This window comes from Sinocyclocheilus rhinocerous, unplaced genomic scaffold (genome assembly GCF_001515625.1).
Source record: "Sinocyclocheilus rhinocerous isolate Xijiao unplaced genomic scaffold, SAMN03320098_v1.1 scaffold2264, whole genome shotgun sequence".
Taxonomy (NCBI): Eukaryota; Metazoa; Chordata; class Actinopteri; order Cypriniformes; family Cyprinidae; genus Sinocyclocheilus; species Sinocyclocheilus rhinocerous.
In genome coordinates this window covers 358,699-377,974 of record NW_015665058.1, presented here as the reverse complement: position 1 = coordinate 377,974, position 19,276 = coordinate 358,699, and the positions used below count along the sequence as shown (strand labels likewise).

The 19,276-nt window shown below is 38.6% G+C and overlaps 1 protein-coding gene across 1 annotated transcript in view; it reads right to left on the bottom strand.

Annotated features, from left to right (window-relative positions):
* Positions 1 to 19,276, bottom strand: part of LOC107731100 (piezo-type mechanosensitive ion channel component 2) — a 173,300-nt gene that overhangs the window by 71,409 nt on the left and 82,615 nt on the right. The window contains 5 exon segments of the mRNA XM_016542086.1: positions 3,910 to 4,069; positions 4,777 to 4,873; positions 5,409 to 5,652; positions 6,506 to 6,671; positions 6,762 to 6,863. Of these exon segments, the coding sequence (XP_016397572.1) occupies positions 3,910 to 4,069; positions 4,777 to 4,873; positions 5,409 to 5,652; positions 6,506 to 6,671; positions 6,762 to 6,863 (769 nt within the window).

The following is a 19,276-nucleotide window of genomic DNA, read 5'->3' as shown; positions in this document are numbered from 1 at the left end:
TGCAGGGGTGCTGGCTGAGGAAGGTGAGGAAAACAGTCAGGAAAGCAGGTGCTGCCCCACTTCAGGACCTCACCAGTTTTCCAAGAGATGGTAGGGTCGTGTTGCACCAACCAGGGGCGCCCTAGGATCACATCAGCGGTGGATTCCTCCAGAACCAGGAGATGGAGGAATCTTCATGCAGTTGACCAACTTGTAGGAGTAGCGGACCCACGCTGTGACGTACGTGTCTCCGACTGAGTGGTCTTCCCGTTACCGACTGGACTTGGTAGGTGGTCTGAGTGGCCGTGGTTGGGAGATTGAGTTGGCGGCAGAGATTCCCGGAGATGAAGTTCCCGGCTGAGCCAGAGTCGAGGAGGGCGTGTACTGGAAAGGAGATACCGGAGGCAGTAAGTTTTACAACAGTGGTGAGGGGTTGCATATTAACAATTGATGGCTTGATGACACTCACCATAGGTCGTGGCGGGCGAATGGGGCATGCCGCGATTACATGCCCTCCAGCTCCACAGTACAAACACAAGCTCTGGCTCAGCCGTCTCTGCCGCTCCCAACGGGAGAGTCGAGTGCCGTCCACTAGCATGGGTTCCTGACCTGGTTCTGGAGGGCTGATGGTGTCTGGCCGACGAAGGAGTGGAGTGTATGGTGAGAGTTGATGCTCCGCAATGCAAGATTGCATATGAGTAGCACAGCGGATGGATAGCTGTATAAACCATTCCAAGCCATAGGAATCATAATAGGCTGCGAGCTGAAGTTGCACTCTCGGCTCTAGTCCTTGCCGGTAGGTGGTCAGAAGTGCGCGCTCATTCCAGCCGCTGGCTGCTGCGAGGGTTCTGAATCTCAGGGCGTAGTCATTTATGGACAGAGACCCCTGACGGAGGTGATATAACTGGTCACAGACAGAGGTATCACCTATGGGTTTACCAAAGACTTCTCGGAAATGTGCCATAAAATTATCAAGGGATTTAGTTACTGTACCAGCTTGGGACCAGATGGTCTCTGCCCATTGCAGCGCTCGCCCTGTCGGCAGGGAGATGATGAACGCTATCTTGGCACTTTCCGTAACGTAAAGATATGGCTGCATCTCCAGTGCGAGCAGAAACAGAAGTGAAACAAGTAGTAGGAAAGAGGAGAAATAAAAAGCGATACTTATTTATATGTACTAAATACCAGTTAATATAACAAAACTTCTACAAACATCATAAACACTATATAGCCTATTTAGTTCCCTTTACTCCACAGCAAATCCTTTAAATTTAACGGTACTCACAACAGAACAAGAATGAAAAATATGTAGCTATAAAATTATATATTAAACTTTAAAATAAAAATACAATTAAATTAGGCTATAGCGGCATTCATTATAAACAGCATACTACAAATATCAAGCTAAAATGAATTTATTTCAATCGAAAATGAAACAGCACATTTGACTTAAATCGAAAATGAAACGACACTGGGCTCATGAACCTCTCTCATTAGACAAGAATCCAAATGTTTGCAATTTTGCCATGTAACATTTGGTTGCTAAACTATTACTCATTATTAACTATTAATGTTAATAATGAGATTGTTAAAAGCGCTATATAAATAAAGGTGACTTGACTTGACTTGACTTGACTATTATTTATTATCCGCGTAAAACAATCCTTCACGTGCAAAAAAATGTTTGTTTGGGCACTGCACGCTGATTTTACAGCGGACCTTTTAAATTGAGCAGTGTAGCTTTTATATTTGGTTGACTGCATTTTAGTTTGATGATGAATGGCTGAAATCAATCAGTTGGATTTAATAAAATAAAGATACAAAGAAAACAAATAAAATGCATTGAAAGAGACTATACTTGTCGCACAGGTTTTTTTCATTTGTTAATCTGTTAATTATTTGAGAGAAATATATTTTGTGTAGTCCTATTTATTTTAATCCTTTTACTTGGCCTACTTAATTCTTTTTTTCTCCGTTCACAGAAGCGATGCAGGTGTGTGATGCAACAATGTCTGAATCCTCATGGTTTGTTGTTAATGCTGCTATTTGCACATACAAAGCTAAAGACCTGAAAAAATCACATTCTAATCTTACTGGTTAATGATTGACTGGTGAATAATGTATTAATAAGCTTCGGATGTCGGTCAGGAAAATAATCTAAATGGACAAAATGCTGTCATTATACAATTCTCTGCCAGATTTACTATTCTGCATGCAACTCAAAAACGTGCGTACACGAGCTGAGACATGACTTGAGATTTGAGCGTAGCCACCGCTCACGTCCCTATTGATAATTTCCAGGTTTTGTGTAGGAATGACCGTATGCACAATTTCCAAAGTACGCACAAAGTTCAAAGTATGAATGGCCAATGCAGAAGACTTGCAAATCTTTTGAAAAACAGAGGCGGGCGAAGCACTCTGTTTTACCTGCAGCGAGGCTCACATTGAAGAGATTGCTATCCTACAGCCTAGGTGTAGTTAGGTTTCACAGGGGGAGGATTCACATCCCTAAATCCTCTATTTCCTGAACATCCAGTTTCAAAAAGCCAGTTTATCCCAAAACCTCCACACAGGCCAGGATAAACTGTTTCACTGGTGGGTCATAAAGATCTCTATCAGCCCCTCTTCCTGCCAATCGATTGACAACTTTCAGCAGAGCCATGTCAACTTGTACATGGGAGGGTGAGTTCTCCTCCTGTGCTCTCATCGGATGGGACTGATTTAGGGGAAGAATACCATCTGCATTATCATCATCCTTGTCCTTGAGAATGGTCAGCAGAACTTTGTCATTGTCATCTTTCCCCCTTAAGTATCATTGAATTGCGGAGGAAGAGTGAGCGACACACTATCCATCATATCACCCCATGAGTTTGAGGCCCGAGGACATTTCTTTGGTTCCACCCAGGTTTGAGCAACAAGGCATGGGTCCATCTTTCTTGTGACTACCACTCGAAGTCTCCTTTCTCAGGTTTTAATCGAGAAAGTCATTCAGTGGGGGGAGCCCTCGGGGTTGGATAGTGCTGCCTGAGCATGTTACCCAGACAGCAGATGCAAGGACTGTGAAAATCCTTTGCAGAAATTCAAGTGCGATAATGTGGAGGACGGTCTTTTCCTATTGGGCTCTCTGGCTCTTTAGCAGTGGCTGCTACACAGTGAAAACTGGTACGGAGCTGTGCTTAGAGCAGTGAGTTCTCTCTTTTCTCTCTCTCTCTTTGGTGCATGATGAGCACCCAAAAACTTGGGAAAAATATACAGAAAAACTTAGGGCAGAAAACGCGCCTTAACACGTTAGTTATCAAACTCTAAGCCACAAGGTCACTCAGCAAACATAAAGAATATATTGCGTTTGGGAGGTTACCTTGCGGCTTTGTCTGTAAACTGTTGAACAATAATACCTAAAAATCTGCTGAGGATAGCTTCCAAAAATCTTCCACCGGGAATAGAGTGAAAATTATATTTAGAGAGATGTTGCTCCCAGATTGCTGCAGTGATTGGTCTTCCTTGACTGGCAGATGTGGTGTCATTGGTGCTTCCGCGATTGGTCATGCCTGAGGCATTCCCATAATGAGATACCGAACGAATGTTTGAAAGAGAACATGTTATCACAGTTCTATATTTGTCTATATATAATATAACTGTCTATTATATAAGTATATAATTGGCAGTGGATGTGGTTTATGTAACATTCTCTGAATTAATGCACGTTTTTGTTGAAAATTTCAACCAGCTTCTTAGTGTCCACAGGAAAATCATATATTAGATAAATACGCAGCAGAATAGACATCTGAAAAATATATAGCTGTGAATGAGTGTGTAGAATAAGCGTACATATGAGACTGAAGATCACATGAATACCTTACATTACAGAATTCGCCTTTAACCCTGATGTTCTGGTCTCACTTTAGCAAACACCATAGATACCTTTCTCACCTTGAAGCAAGGACCTTAGAAGTCTGAAGGTCAGAAACAACATAGAGGAAGTAGTAGCTGAGGAAGACTCTCCTCTGAGCCAACAGGACAGTGAAACAGATTGCATCCCAGACGATACCAGCTTCACCCTCTGGCAATTCACACTGATTGTCAGGCATGGCTACACAAAACCACATATGACAAACACAAATTTGATTGAGGCCTGTCAATGAACCTATGTAATGCAAAGTCAAACTTATGTACATGCAAAATTACATTACATGATACAACTTGTTATAGCACTTTTCATAATACAATTCATTCCACTGCAATTTTCCTTGTTATTTTCTTCAAGAAATATGTACATGAAATTAGCTGTCATGTTCATGCTGATGATACCCAGATTTTTAGGTCAGCAGGACCTGATTAAATTTCTCAATTTTTAAAGTTAATAGTGTGTATATGCTATTCATTTATTTGCTTATTTACTACGCATACTCTTGCTTTTGCACATATAGACACTTTTATGATAACATCTGTGCAAAGATCTAAACATAAGACTTCTGGTCAACTGTCAGTTCACAAACCATTGCCAGACAATAGCAGGACTCCAGTAACTAATGATGACTAATGATTACTGATGATGAATCATTGAATTATTGAAAATGTATGTACACCTGAGGTGGAAATGTGGCCACAAAGGAAGTTGAATGGCTGTTACACCTCAAGTGTGCATTAATAAATGCAGTTGTCACTCTCAAATATTTGCAGTGTATGTAAATGTAAATCTTTAAAGATTAGAAAATGTAAATGAAATATTATATTTTTAGTGGTGTACTAATTATGTAATTCAATATGAGGAATCCTATTCAATAAAGTGTTACTTACGTAAATTGTAGCCATTGATGGTGCAGAACATGCTAAAAGCTTGAATGAGCCAACAGCCATTCTTCTGTAGACTCTCCAGATAAACACAAGAGCCAAGCTGATCACACACACAAACAGAGTAAGTAATTATACTTATAAACACTGTATTTAAAAAAGGGGAGTAAGTTTAATGTATAGTCAGCTGGTCTTAACCACAAGGGTGACTGTAAATGATCTTAATATTTGACTACTTATTAAATAATTAAATGGACACAAAATTTTAATTTGGGTGAGAAGGGAGTGCAGAGTGATACAAGAGACATGAACTAAGTTTTGTGAACAAAGCACAAAAAGGCAGTGCTATTTGCTTGGTACGATTACCACTGCAACATTTTATTTAGAATATATTTGTCTACATTCTCTATTTACCATGGCAGCATTAATCCAGTCAAAGATTATCAAATGATGGAGAAGAGAGTCAAAACCTGTTTCATCTCCTGATGTGTGATGAGTAATATGCACTTTTAGATGGCACAATTGCTTCTTGGCTAATGCAGTTATTTTTTGTGTATGGTCCTTTGTGTTATTTTTGGCCTCCCTTAGTCACAGTAACATATTATAGGGTTTGACAGAACACTCAATGATGTGCTTACTGAGAGCATGTTCTTGAAGCTGATGACCACACAGGTGTAAGCTATGAGACAGTCCCACAGTCTGAGCACATATTGCACTGGCCGCAGCAGTAATGTGCTTCCAAACAGCATGAAATAGAAACAGGCCACCAGATAACCCAGACAAAAGATATTAATTCTTATAGTTCCAGTGATAAATATGAGACATAACACCAGCCAGAAAAAGTAACTGAACACAAACAGCTTCACCATGTCCAGATATGATCTGAAAGCACACACAAAAGCATAATATATCACAACATTCTACATATGTCTGTGTTTATACTAAACGAATGCAATAAATGATACTGACCATTTTTACACTTTGCACAAACTGTAAAATGTACAATAAGGTTCTATATATTATACCAATTACATGAATAGAAAAAAAATAAGATTCATATTTTAAACTGGGGAGTTAGTTTTGAGTTCTGAAATTTGCAGCATGCTTTTATTGTAGTGTAACATCTGTGCAAATATCAAGAACATTTTGGTTCTCCATTTAATTTTCCATCATTTAAGACATGACTCTTCCCTGTCATTGATGGAATTTTCCAACCATCCATGTTTTCACTATTATGCTATTACGCATATTCTGAAATAGCACAGAATCTCTGGATCCAAAAACAAGCGAAGAAGAAGCAGAAGTAAACAACAGAAGCATTGCTTACGGGCAAGTAAGCTAACACGATCATCAAACATTCATGTCGATCCTACAAAGAGGAATATGACTCTGCAAGCTTTGGGGTGTTGATGGACTCAATCTGCTCAATCTATAGTTTATTAGTTTTAATCATCATTCTAAATCCGATCCAGACATAGACATTTTTTTTCTCCGCCTTTTGTTCAAAATGTTGCTTTTTTAATGAAACCTACAGACATTCAAGTGTTGATAAAAAAACAATGCATAAAGCTAGAATAAAATGTTCAAAAGCATAGGCTCTGTTACTTAATTTGATATTTTAATAAGTTGTTCAGATAGTATGTATGTATGTATGTATGTATGTGTGTGTGTATGTATGTGTGTGTGTGTGTGTGTGTTTTGCTGGAAATGTAACACATGAAAAACTAACACATACCGGCAATGAAGAAAGTTGCTGACAGGAGTGTACTGGTTGAGGGTTTGTGGATCTAGATTTCGGCTGATCTCCACATTCTCTCCTGCCAGGAGTCTCACACAAGCCTGATTTTCATCCTCAAAGACCTGCCACTGCAGAGATGCTACCAACAACAGCAGGCAGTCATCTGATTGAAAAGAAATTAGAAAATGAGAGTGATACACACATTTTTCTTGGTAGATATGCTGATTCAATGTGGTGTGATGGAATAGGTCACAGAGAATGAAGCTGGAGTTGGGTCTCATGGCGTAGTCTGGTAGATACAGCCACTTTATCAGATTAGAGCTCAAAGCTGCAGATGACTTCCTCCAGGTATAATCTAGCAGAGAGTGAAATGGGTTCATTAAGACATGATATTCTTATATTGTGATTTATTAACATTTCTTTTTGATTCCAGAATGTTCCAGGCCCTATTCCTATAGTACTCACTGTGTTAGGTAAGCATTTGATTTGACTTGTCAGCTAATTAATAAAGGCTCTTTTATCTGAACTGACACATAAGTTTGCAGCAATGGATCAGGACTGACAAACAGTGGGAACATTGGAACACAAATGCTGTGTCTGAAATCGCTCAGTTGAAATTTTTAATGGAGTAGTCATTACAAAAAACATAGACGAGGGGTGTGTTGCACGAGTGGCCCCTCCTGGCAGAACCCTTGCAATGGGTTGAACTGGAACATCCTAAGACCTTAGTAACTTGAAATCTGCCATGGAGCTGATTTATGATTTACATTTTTTTCCCCTTATGAATTTGATTGATGCACCTTTCCATATGCATATAGGTATGCTTGAGCTTTTGGAGAAATAAATATAATACCTTTAATTTGTAGGCACCTTTCAAGACACTCAAGGACACCATACATCATAAAAGGAAGGCAATAAAATACAAGCTATACAAAACACAGAGACATACAAATCAAACAATCAAATCACTAAAAGCTATTCTTAAGTTTTAACCTGAGCTTTAAAGAGGGAAATCGAATCCAGCTGACAAATGTGCAGTGGCAAAGAATCCCATAATGTGGCCCTGCATACCTAAAAGCCCTACCACCAAAGGAACTCAACTTGAAATTTGGAATTCTCAATAAGTCTGCAGAAGATGATCTCAAAGAATTTGAAGGAATGTACAATTGAAGAAGATTTGAAAGATAAAAAGGAGCCAGATTATGAAGAGCTTTATAGGTAAGCAGCAACATTTTATATTGTATGTGGAAACAAACAGGAAGCCAATGTAGTTGGAAAAGAATGGGAGTTATGTGATCAGAGGTACTTTAGTAGGTCCTAGCAGCTGCGTTCTGAATTAACTGTAATATATGAAGTTGTTTTTGAGGAAGACAAAATAAAATAGAATTACAATAATCAATCCATGATGTAACCAAAGCGTGAATAAGAACTTCATTGCTATGCTGAGAAAGTGATGGACGGAGTCGGGCAATGTTACATAAATGAAAAAATGTAGTACGTGAAATATTATTAATATGGGAACCAAAAGAAAGCAAACCATCAAATATAACACCAAGACTTTTCACGTGGGTGGAAGTATTAACTGGGGAGTTATCGATAAGCAGGGTGAAAGACTGAGTTTTGTATAAAACAGATCTAGACCCAACAAGAAGGGCCTTAGTTTTGTTGGTATTTAGCTTTAAAAAGTTATATTTATAAAGTTATAAAAGTTATTAGTCTATATGTTAACTTCCTGCAAACATTTAGTGAGTTCAGAAGGAGGATGGAAAGCATTAGATTTTGTGGATATATACAATAGTGTATCATCAGTGTAAAAATGGAATTTAATGCCATACGTGTGAAAAATGTGACCAAGGGGTAGCAAAAATAAAAGCGGACCCAACACGGACCCCCATGGAACACCTTGAGTAACTGTAACAGGCTCTGATTGAGCATTCTTAATCTGAATGTGACAAGTGGGGGCGGGGCCGAGAGCCGTGGGAACGGAGCGAGGCCGGTGGAGTAATTGATGATGAGCGACACCTGCACCACTCACCGGTCTCAATGTGGTGCTGGATGAGGTCCGTGAGACTCGAGACCGGTGAGTGGTGCAGGTGTCGCTCATCATCAATTACTCCACCGGCCTCGCTCCGTTCCCACGGCTCTCGGCCCCGCCCCCACTCGTCACACTGAACAATCGGCTTCCTATCACTTAAATAAGATGAAAACCAAAGAAGCACATTACAAGCCAATCGTTCAAATAAAACTGAATGACTAATAGTATCAAAGGCAGCACTAATATCTAGAAAAATAAGAATAGACAGAAATTCAGAATCAGCTGCTAGAAGATCATGTGTAACTTTAACGAGAGTGGTTTCTGTGCTATGTTTGGATATGAAACCCGACTGAAATTGCTCATAGAGATCATTACTTTGCAAATGTGCTTCAAGTTGAGTTGCTTTCCCCATTGAGGAAACTGTGAAGCTGGTGAAACTGTTTGTTCTTTCAAGTATTTTTTTAAAATAAAAGGAAGATTAGAAATTGGGTGGATTGTTATTTAAATCATTAGGATCCGCACTAGAATTTGTAAGAATTGGAGAGATAGAAGCCAATTGTAATTGTGAATAAACAGTAGCAGTAGATAATGTGGAACTCATTATGGCTGTAATATTGGGAGAAATTGAATGAATGCAGTACTTAACTAAGACAGTGGATACACTAAGCCTCGAATAGTGCTTCGGAGCAGTATTCGAGATAGTGTGGATTTAGTGTGCGTTAAGGGCACTGCGCTCTGGCGTTTTTAAGACCTGGGACAGTCTTGCGCACTTACTTCCTGTCGCGCGCACGCGCTCTCAAGTGACCAAGACCGCAAGTGTGGGTATTTGGACAAGGGGTGAGGGTAAGGGATCAAGTGAACAAGTAGAAAACTTAGACCTTATAATCAACTTAGTAATATTATCAACTGAAGGCAACTCAAATTTAGAAAGAACACTTGTTTACCAAAATACTTTATTGTATCCATCCGGATGATCATTAGACATTGAAACAGATTTAAAGGGTTAGGTCACCCAAAAATGAAAATTAGGCTGTGTTTTACTCACCCCGAGGCACCCTATGTGTATATGACTTTCTTCTTTCAGACGAATCCAGTCGGAGTTATATTAAAAATTGTCCTGGCTTTTCCAAGCTCTATTATTGCAGTCAGTGGGTGCAGTTGTACACAGAAGCAGTTCCGGGAGCATGACGTATGAGTTCAGCGTTGCACATGCGCCGGTGCGTCTCGTGAAAACCAACGTTTGTTTACAGGAGCAAAGGAAGCAAAGTTTCCTTACTTTAGCAAAGGAAAACCAGTCTCCTCTTGGCTTATATCGAAATCCTCCGACATTCATCTTTACAAATCCTCATTTTGAACTTCTAATTCTTGACCGTTGTTTTGTTTTGATCTCTCCCCTGAGCTTCCGCATTCGTCACTTCTGAGCACTTTCTTACGTCATGCGCCCGGAACTGCTTCCGTGTACAATAGTGAGCGCAAGTTAGATTAAAGTGATTATTACGTTTTAAATATGGTTATTTTTCTTGCAAAAATGCATGGATTCGCTACAGGAGGACTTTGTTCACCCCCCAGAGCCGTGTGAGACACTTTTTTTATGGATGGGCGCTTTTTATTTCACTTCTTTTGGACTGAAGCACTGCAACACCCCCTGACTGCAATGATAGAGCTTGGAATAGCCAGGACAATTTTTATTGGATTCGTCTGAAAGAAGAAAGTCATATACACCTAGGATGCCATGGGGGTGAGTAAAACACAGCCTAATTTTAATTTTTTGGTGAACTATCCCTTTAAGTAATTCTTGAGGTATACTGTCAATCTTAGACCTAAGAAAATTAGAAAAGGATACACATTGATTGGGAGCAAGTGAATCAATATCAGAAGGGTTCAACAGTTTGTTAACAGTGCTAAACAAGTCTTTGTGTAATTCTGTCCATTGTCTATGGCATTTGCATAAAAAGATGATTTTGCACTTTTAAGTGCAGCCTTGTACGAGATCAGATGCTCAGAATACAACTGTTTGTGTACTTCAAGTTCTTTTACATAGTCTCTCCAGCCTTTTGGTGATGGAGCTCAGAAGTATACCAAGGGGAAGAGTAAACAAATGATACAGTACGAGTTTTCACAGGAGCCACATTGTCAATTATTTGAGAAAAAAATTATAAAAATGTACCAAGTCAGATTTGGAAGAAATAAAACAACATTGGTTTACCGAATGGTCAATCATTCCATCCAAAACATTAAGGTCAATATATTTTATATTTCGAAATAGAACAGAACATTGTGGTTTAGCTTTTGTTAAAGGAACAGTCATTTTAAAAAATGCCGGCTTGTGTTCGGAGATAATTCGGTAGAAGAAAAATTAAAAGGGATAACACCAGAACGACATACTAGATCTAAAATATGACCTTTGTTATGTGTTGGAAATTTGAAAAACTGCACAAGATCAGCACTATCCAAGACTGATTTAAAATCATTATATTTAGTGCTAGTAGCATTGTAATAATGAATATTAAATATATCTCCCATCAATATAATATTTCAAAATTCAGTAAGAAAAGTAGGCAAAGCAGATGACTTCGGTGGTCTGTAAATCATAGCAACAATGGTTGGAGTTGAACCTTTAAGTTGTACTGCCAGGATTTCAAAAGAAGATGGCTCCGAAACAGACTTTATAACTGTCACGATAAATAAGTGCAAGGCCACCCCCGTTACCAGAGCAGCGAGGTTTACATGGATAGGCATATCCAGGCGGTGTTGTTTGATTTAAATGAAAGAAGTCATTAGGCTTTTGCCAAGTCTCAGTAACACACATAAAATCAATATTTTGGTCCACAATAACAGGGTTTCTGCAGGATTTTTAGGCTCAAATTTAAGACGTTTTAAGACCTTTAAGACCTGCACAAATAAAATTAATACCATATGAGCGGGGTAGGGCAATGTCTATGGTAACTTATTAAACTGTAAAATGACTGCAAAAATCATGATTTACAGTTCATATACAGGTTTTCACAAAAACAAATTTTTATAAAATAATAAACTTGACATTTCAGCTTTTAAACTATTTTTAAGAAACTGGATGAGTCAAGTATCAATTATTATATGAATTTTGACAATTATTATCAATCAATTATTATATTAATTAAATAACATAATATAATTAAACATTAAATAACATTAAATATTTTACTGCCTTAATTGTTTAGATTTTTATAATGCATAATTTTCTTGTCGATCCACCAGTTCACATTTACAACTCTGCGTGTCTGCAGCTAAAAACATGGATTGATTTTCCCATTGGTCTGAACAAAAACAGCAGCACAACTGGCTTACTGAAAATGCAAATTCATTCTCTGCCAGCAGGTGGTGCTTTGTAACGGCAGAAATACAGAGGTTTTCCCCGGTAATGGCAGTACACAAAACAGTGCAGCACCTGACTTTGAAATGTGCAGCGCTTATGTTTATTTCATAAATCATAGCCTTTTAAAGTTTAATCATCACTTTAAGCCATATCGAAATTTATCTTTCCGTCCCCAAATTTAAGACCTCTTAAAATCATAATTAAGACTTTCTTGTACCATTTAAAACATTTTTATGGCCTTAAATGAACTAAATTTAAGACTTTTTAAGGGCCCGCAGAAACCCTGAATAAGTTCATGCATAAGAGAAGACTTGTTGTTGACCAAACATTAAAAAGAGAAAAACTGAGTGCAGAAGATAAAAAGTCTGACCAGGACAATGGAGTCAGCATTTCATAATCAACAGGCTTCCCAACATTTTTTGACATTCTTGAGTTAATTGATCAAAAAGACAGAATTTGTCCAGGTTTAGCAGCACAGATTCTGATATTTTTTCCAACGGGATCCAAGATGAATGTATTTCGGTCGGCGTAACAGATCCTGTTGATTGAACAAAAACAGTGGAGGTTTGACTGCATGGCTAAATTGGTAGAGGTCTGCTGACAAATACATCAGATGTGGAGCAGTGTTGATCAGAGCACAGGAGAGAATAATCCACAACAGCAGCTTGATGAGCCACATGACGCACTCTCATAATGTTAGGACAGGTCAATTAGACAGCGATGAAGCCAAATTGCAAACGCCAATCCTCCGTTACGGTGAATCAGAAGCAGTAGATATCAGACAGCAGCCACAAAATTCCAAGGTTAAGATATATTCAGTACAATAAAGACGCAGAAGTTAGATAGAATTTCCCAACTTAAAATATTCAGACATAAAAGAAATAAGAATTAAAAACAGAACCAGTGAGTAGCAGCAGCCAAAACATGCCAGTGTTCACTCAACTGGAAAATCTGATAAACGAAAATATTGATATGATACACTATGACTGTATAACAAACAGTAATGTGCAGTTAAATATCAGAATAATTCATATATATCATACTATTGTTATTATTATTAGATTAATTATTCTGAGATTAAGCTGACTGTTTGTTACACAGTCATAGTTCTGTTTTTAATTCTTATTTCTTTTATGTCTGAATATTTTAAGTGGGCGGTACTGAGTGAAGTAAGGGTGCTACAGCCTGTTCTATAAAATTCAACAGTACTCATCACGGGATTCTAAGTACTCATCTCATTATACAACTTGAGATTGGATCCTGTAACACAATTAGTCTGTACTTTGGAGTCACAGCTAATGGTGTCACGGACCACAGTACAATAGAGCTCATGGACGCTATGTGGAGGAGAAACTGGAGATTCACTCTGAATTCCTTGGATTTTACAGTGCCCCCAACAGCAGCAGTGAGACCCTGTTTAGGTGCTTCAAAGATGTACTTCTCAGGCTGAAAATCCTAATTGATTATCTCCTTCGATATAGTTTTGAAGGAGCTTCTAACATGTCATCAGGACGGTTTTTGGGGGGTTTAGGAGTGGCAAAAAAAAAAAAGCCCAGATTCCCATTTTTGTCCACTGTGGCAACTATTCACTTGACCTAGTTCTTCAGGGGGCTGTGTGTGAGTCTCATTGCAGATTGAATTTACTTTGTTCATGGCGTAACTGTTATAATCCATGAATCAGCAAAACAGAAGGACCTCTACGAGTCCATGTTTGGCTGCGATGAGATAGTTACCTTACTGGCCATATGTCCAACAAGATGGTGCACATGAACAATAGCTATCAAATATGTGTGTAGTGCCTAAAAAGAAATCATCAAAACACTGGAGCAGTTTAAGGATACCAGAAGTGTGAGAGAAGACACTACAGCCAAGATCGGAGGTCTGCTCAAGCAAGCAAGCAATGAAAGATTGAAAGAAAAACTTACTATGGCCTCCTCTGTAATGAATCAGTATTCAAGCCATGTGAGTTGGTAGCCAGGAGTTTGCAGCATACCAAAGCCAGCTCACTGGGTGCCGAACTGCTTGGAAGGCACATGGAGGTGCTTTGGGATGATGCAGCAGTGGATTACATGCTACAAACTATATCTAAAATGCCAGGTGAGCACAGGGTGACAAAAACCCCAGCCCATTGTCATCAAACAGCAGAGCCAGAGGCAGATGCAAAAGTTGCACAACTCTCATGGCGACGAGAATTCTATGAAGCTGCGGACTTGGCCACACCAGAAGTAAAGAAAAGATTTGATCAAGATGGTATGAAAACAGCATCTTTCAGAGAAAAGGTGCTCAAGGCAGCCCATTAAAATATGTTCCCATGGCTATGTTTGTGGGTGGGGTTAAATTAAGCGTGATCTGCTGTGACGTCAAAATCCCATTTCATTGTGGTATATGGAGCTGCATGAAGTGTAGACTCGCTCCCAAAATCGAGAGTTCGGAGGTCTGTCCTTATAAACATCCACTTGTTGAAGTGGGGAAGTGCTTAGGGAAATTCGTCAGTGTGTGTTTAAAAGCGAAGTGGAGTGCATGTTTAATCCGTTTATGTATTCCCTGGGAATCTAACTCATAACCTGTGTTCTATTGTTCTACATGCTCTGCTGCTTAAGTTTTAAATGGAAATTCTACATATAAATGGAAATTCTACAATGTCAACCAATGCAGAGAAATCTGGACCTAACCAAAAAAGTCAGACAAAGATGCCATGCTTGATGACTCCGGACCTGGATAATAGAATAAAGGTATCAAATTCAGTTCTCTTGTGCAGTTCAATAACTAAGCATTATTGCAATAATGGTAATCAGCCAATCATTGTGACGAAGAGAACAAGATAGGCAGGTATTATTGCATTGACAGGGTAATGAGCCAGTCAAATTGTGGAGGCATTAACTTGACATAAATTGTGTCTTGTCTTACTGATTCTGCTTACTTACTTACTGATGTCTTACTGGTCATAACACTCAAGTAGTTTTTAAGCCTTCTATAGCTGTTATGACACCTCTAACAGCATCAGAGGCGTTGCTGCTCGCCATCATCAGCAAGATTTTAATTTAAAACTGATTACAGTGAATGAAAGTGCAGAGCATCCTATAAGAAGTCTCTTGCCATAATGGCACTATCCACAAAGAAGCAAGGAAAAAGGTTATGTTTTAAAGTCTTCTACACTGCACAATTTTAGCAATCCTATAAGATCATTGCAAATCACACTGTGCGACATGGATCTGATCAACTTGGGGTACGACATGTATTGTCCGTCATACTAACTGTACGATGATGACACCTATTGTCTCGTTGACTACGTTACTATAGAAGAATAAAACGTTGCAATCTACACGCAAATCAGCATCAGCAGATCTCCAGGAACAGGACGGGACACTTGTGTATTAAAACAATACACTGTGTGCTTCTCCATTCTTATTTGTGCATCCTTGTTTCCTTTCCTCGCGTCTTAGCTCCACCCCTTCAGGATGCTGAGTGCAAGGAAAAGGACGCAAGGAAAAGATGCGAGGATGGAGGAATTGAATCAAGTGAAATGATATATCCTCGCTCCCTTTAGCGTCACTTCAAAGTGTCATCAGCTGCGCTAAAGGAATCTGCCCTTATGTTGTTAAAGTTTGTTATTTAAGACATTCATAATAAATTAATAAAGCAAGATGCCCTGTTTGAAATATATGACATGTATGGTTTATTTAAACTGCAAAGGTAAAATATAAATCAAAATTATTATTACAGATGTGAAGGGGGAGGAGAATTTATATGTGCCTCAGGTTTTTCGATGAAAAACACTTTCGCAAAGGATACACCTGTTTATCCTCGCTCAAAGCTCCTCTGGAAGCTTCCTCACTCCTCGATCTTCACGGTGCAATTAGAGAATTGAGATGTCCTACAAGATGGCTGAGCTCGATCGGTTTCCGAGTCATAGGATGGAGGACGGAGGAGTGAGGAAACGAGGAGGGATATTGAGAAGCACCCATTAACAAAACAATTATAATAAACAAATTTAAAATTATAATAATAATAATGTTAAGGGCGTATTGAGAATTAAATCAAATATATGCAGTTATAGCTTCTAAAAGTCTAAAGCTGTAAACACTACATGCCCCCTTATCTTGTGTAAGTAAATTCAAGTGCTTGACAGAGAGTGAAAATGAGGATGGAAGTGATTTTTACAAGTATTTGTTCTTTTTTTTTTTTTTTCAAATAATCAGAAAATGCATTTCATTACCCCCTTTATTATACATTTATATAAATTATTTATATTGTTGTATCCTGTGTTATATTGATTATGACCGTATGGTTTGTGTTTTGTTATATTTGTGTTGTTGTTGTTGTTGTTGTTGTTGTTGTTGTTGTTGTTGTTGTTGTTGTTGTTGTTGTTGTTGTGTGTGTGTGCGTGTGTCTAGGAACATCGTCTGATTGGTTCCTGCAGGCTGATTGATGTTATGTCCTGATTGGTACACGGCACTTTATAAACCATGTCATCACTTCCTCTGGAGCAATCTTGGCATCCGAGAGCGCAGGCTGTTAACTTGTTGCCTCGCTGCCATATCAGGCAATGACTTTGCAGGCAGCATTTGTGCACAAAGTCACTTCACAAAACTGATTTCGGACATGTTTCTGAGGCAGATGATCTAAAACAAAATAGAATGAGCTTTGGTGATAACTAAGTAAATATTTAAGTACTATGATACTGATTTCCAGCTAGAAATAACATAAAAAGTGCAAAAAGTAAGAAACATACATTTACACACAAACTGATCACCAAGTGCAACTTTCAGATGCCATCTTTATTTTTTTTTTAGCTTAACCATCACAGAATGGAACGCACAGGATTGTGGGATATCAAAAGCAGCAGAGGATACATCTATGCTGCCTTCAAAAATAGATCAGATGAAGAGGTATCTCAGGAGACAGGAAGTGAAGCTGACATTGAATTCGGACATGCCTTGATGCCTTCCAACCTTGGAATGCGTCTTCCGAAGGCAGCATTTTTCAGCTTTTGGACGCAGCCCTTGTGTTCTGAGCTGAGTTTGATAGTATAGTGTTTGTATTTGTATTTGTATAGTGGTGTATTTGACCCCTTTGTCTGTTTTCTGACACTGATTTTGGACTGCCCTTTCAAATTGGTTGGGTTGGCTTTGTAAATAGTTTTGTAAATATTGAGAATTGAGATAGTAAGGAGTGTCATGCCATAAGCCTGTTGCACGAAGTCGGTTTTGGTTTTTACCCAGGTAAGTTTGTGTTTTTATTTGACCCATTTCTGAGTATTTTTGTTAAGTTGATCCAAAAGGCCATTTGCAGGTTAAGCTTATGAATATTTAGTGATATTTCACCCATCTCTACCTGCATTAAAACCCTGAAAATAGGGCAGTACTGAGGTGAGATAAACCGTGCCTCGGCAACGGTGGGACCGAGACAATAACGCAAAAGTCAGAATATGCCCTCAAGTGTTAGAATCCAAACACGGAGTCACACATTCCCTAAAGCACTGCTCGACTCACCAGGATAATGCTTCACACACACTGAACAAACAGACGACTCCTGAAGACAACAAAAGTTGGTGATGTGTTCTGCAGGTGCCCTCTTATACTACCGGGTGCCCGTCTGTGACTTCACAAGCTACGTGGGCCGATAGGATTGGAGTTGTTTCACATGTGCTTCAGATACCGGTCCTGCTGGCGGCAGTCCCCATAGTGTCCGCTAGAGGATGCAGCACGAGTTCCCTAAAAGGGGAACCGATGTATCTAACGCAGTATATAGTTGAACAAACCAATATACAGTATACTTGAGCCAACGATACACCTAACCAATATATAGTTGAACAAACCAATATATACCTGAGATAACCAATGTATCTAAACCAATATATAGCTGAACAAACCAATATATACATGAGATAACCAATATATCTAAACTAGAGATGCACCGATGGATCCACTGTAATACAATAATAAGTCTCTTCCACTGTAATACAAATTATAGCGCAAAATAAACATGAATGAACATCAAAAGGTATGTTGAAAGATACAGTACAACTTACCGACATGTATCACATCTCATGTAATCACTCATTCAGCGTTTCAGCCGCGGAAAGATGCCAATAAAACAGCTTACGAACAATGTCGCTTAGCATTGCATTTATCTCAGCAAGGTTATCCAATGTTCACAGTTCATTAGTTAGCTACAAAAAAAACTAAAGGGGAGCTCATTAACATTTAATTATGTATGTTTGAATAAATCTGGCATGATGACAATTGTTTATGAAAACATTATGTGCAACTGAGTTGTATACAGACAATTCAGTTTTTATTTGAGTGTAATTATTATATCTGAAAATAAATAGCAGTTGTATATAATAGCTCTGTTATTAATTTTAGCCTTAAATATAACAGTAATGCACCAAATGAGAGGGTTCCCAGTATAGTTTACAGCATTAGTTAGGAGAGTTTTTTCCTTAAGAAAATCAAACTATCGGTATCGACATCGGTATCGGCAGATATCACCCTGAATAATTGCTATCCGTATCGGTGGAGAAATTCAGTATCGGTGCATCTCTAATCTAAACTAATATATAGTTGAACAAACCAATACATAGTTGAGCCAACTGATGTATCTAAACCAAAATCTACTCGAGTCAACCGATGTATCTAAACCAATATGTATGTGAACAAACAAATATATAGTTAATCAAACCAATCTATAATTGAACAGAGCAATGTATACTTGATGAGACCAATATATGCTTGAGCCAACCAGTGCACCTAAACCAATACATAGTTGAGGAAACCAGTGTTGACTTGAACAAACCAGTGTATTAAGCAGCAAACCCATGTGTGCTTGATCAAACCAATGTATCTAAACCAGTATATGTCTGGTTATTCCAATGTATTATAAACCAATGCATTTGCCATTAAACCATACTTTCAACCAGTGAACCAATCCATATTCACGTAATAATACAAATGTATTATTTCCTGAACGGCTTCCCATAGTTTGCTGCACGCGTCACACTTTCAAGGTGCACACACTCTAGAGTTAATCACAAACTCTGGATCAAACCCTGAGTTGACAGAGGATATTTATATCGAGCATTGTGAGCCCACTGAACCTCATCTAGCCTAAACCAGATTGGATTTGTTTGGTGAATAGTAAGCAGTAAAGTAACCACCAACGAGCATATATAATGAATAGAAACCAAAGAAAACCTACAGACAACATGAAAAGTAAAGAGAATTTAAGAGAGCTAACAGAACCTAAGGTGTTAGAAATGAAACAAATGCCATGGTTATGTGAACAATGGCAGCTAACCTGTGTCATCATCAGACTGTTAAATCGAAAGTCAGCCTGCTGGGTTATTTTGTAGTAAAACAGCTGTTTACACTGCCAC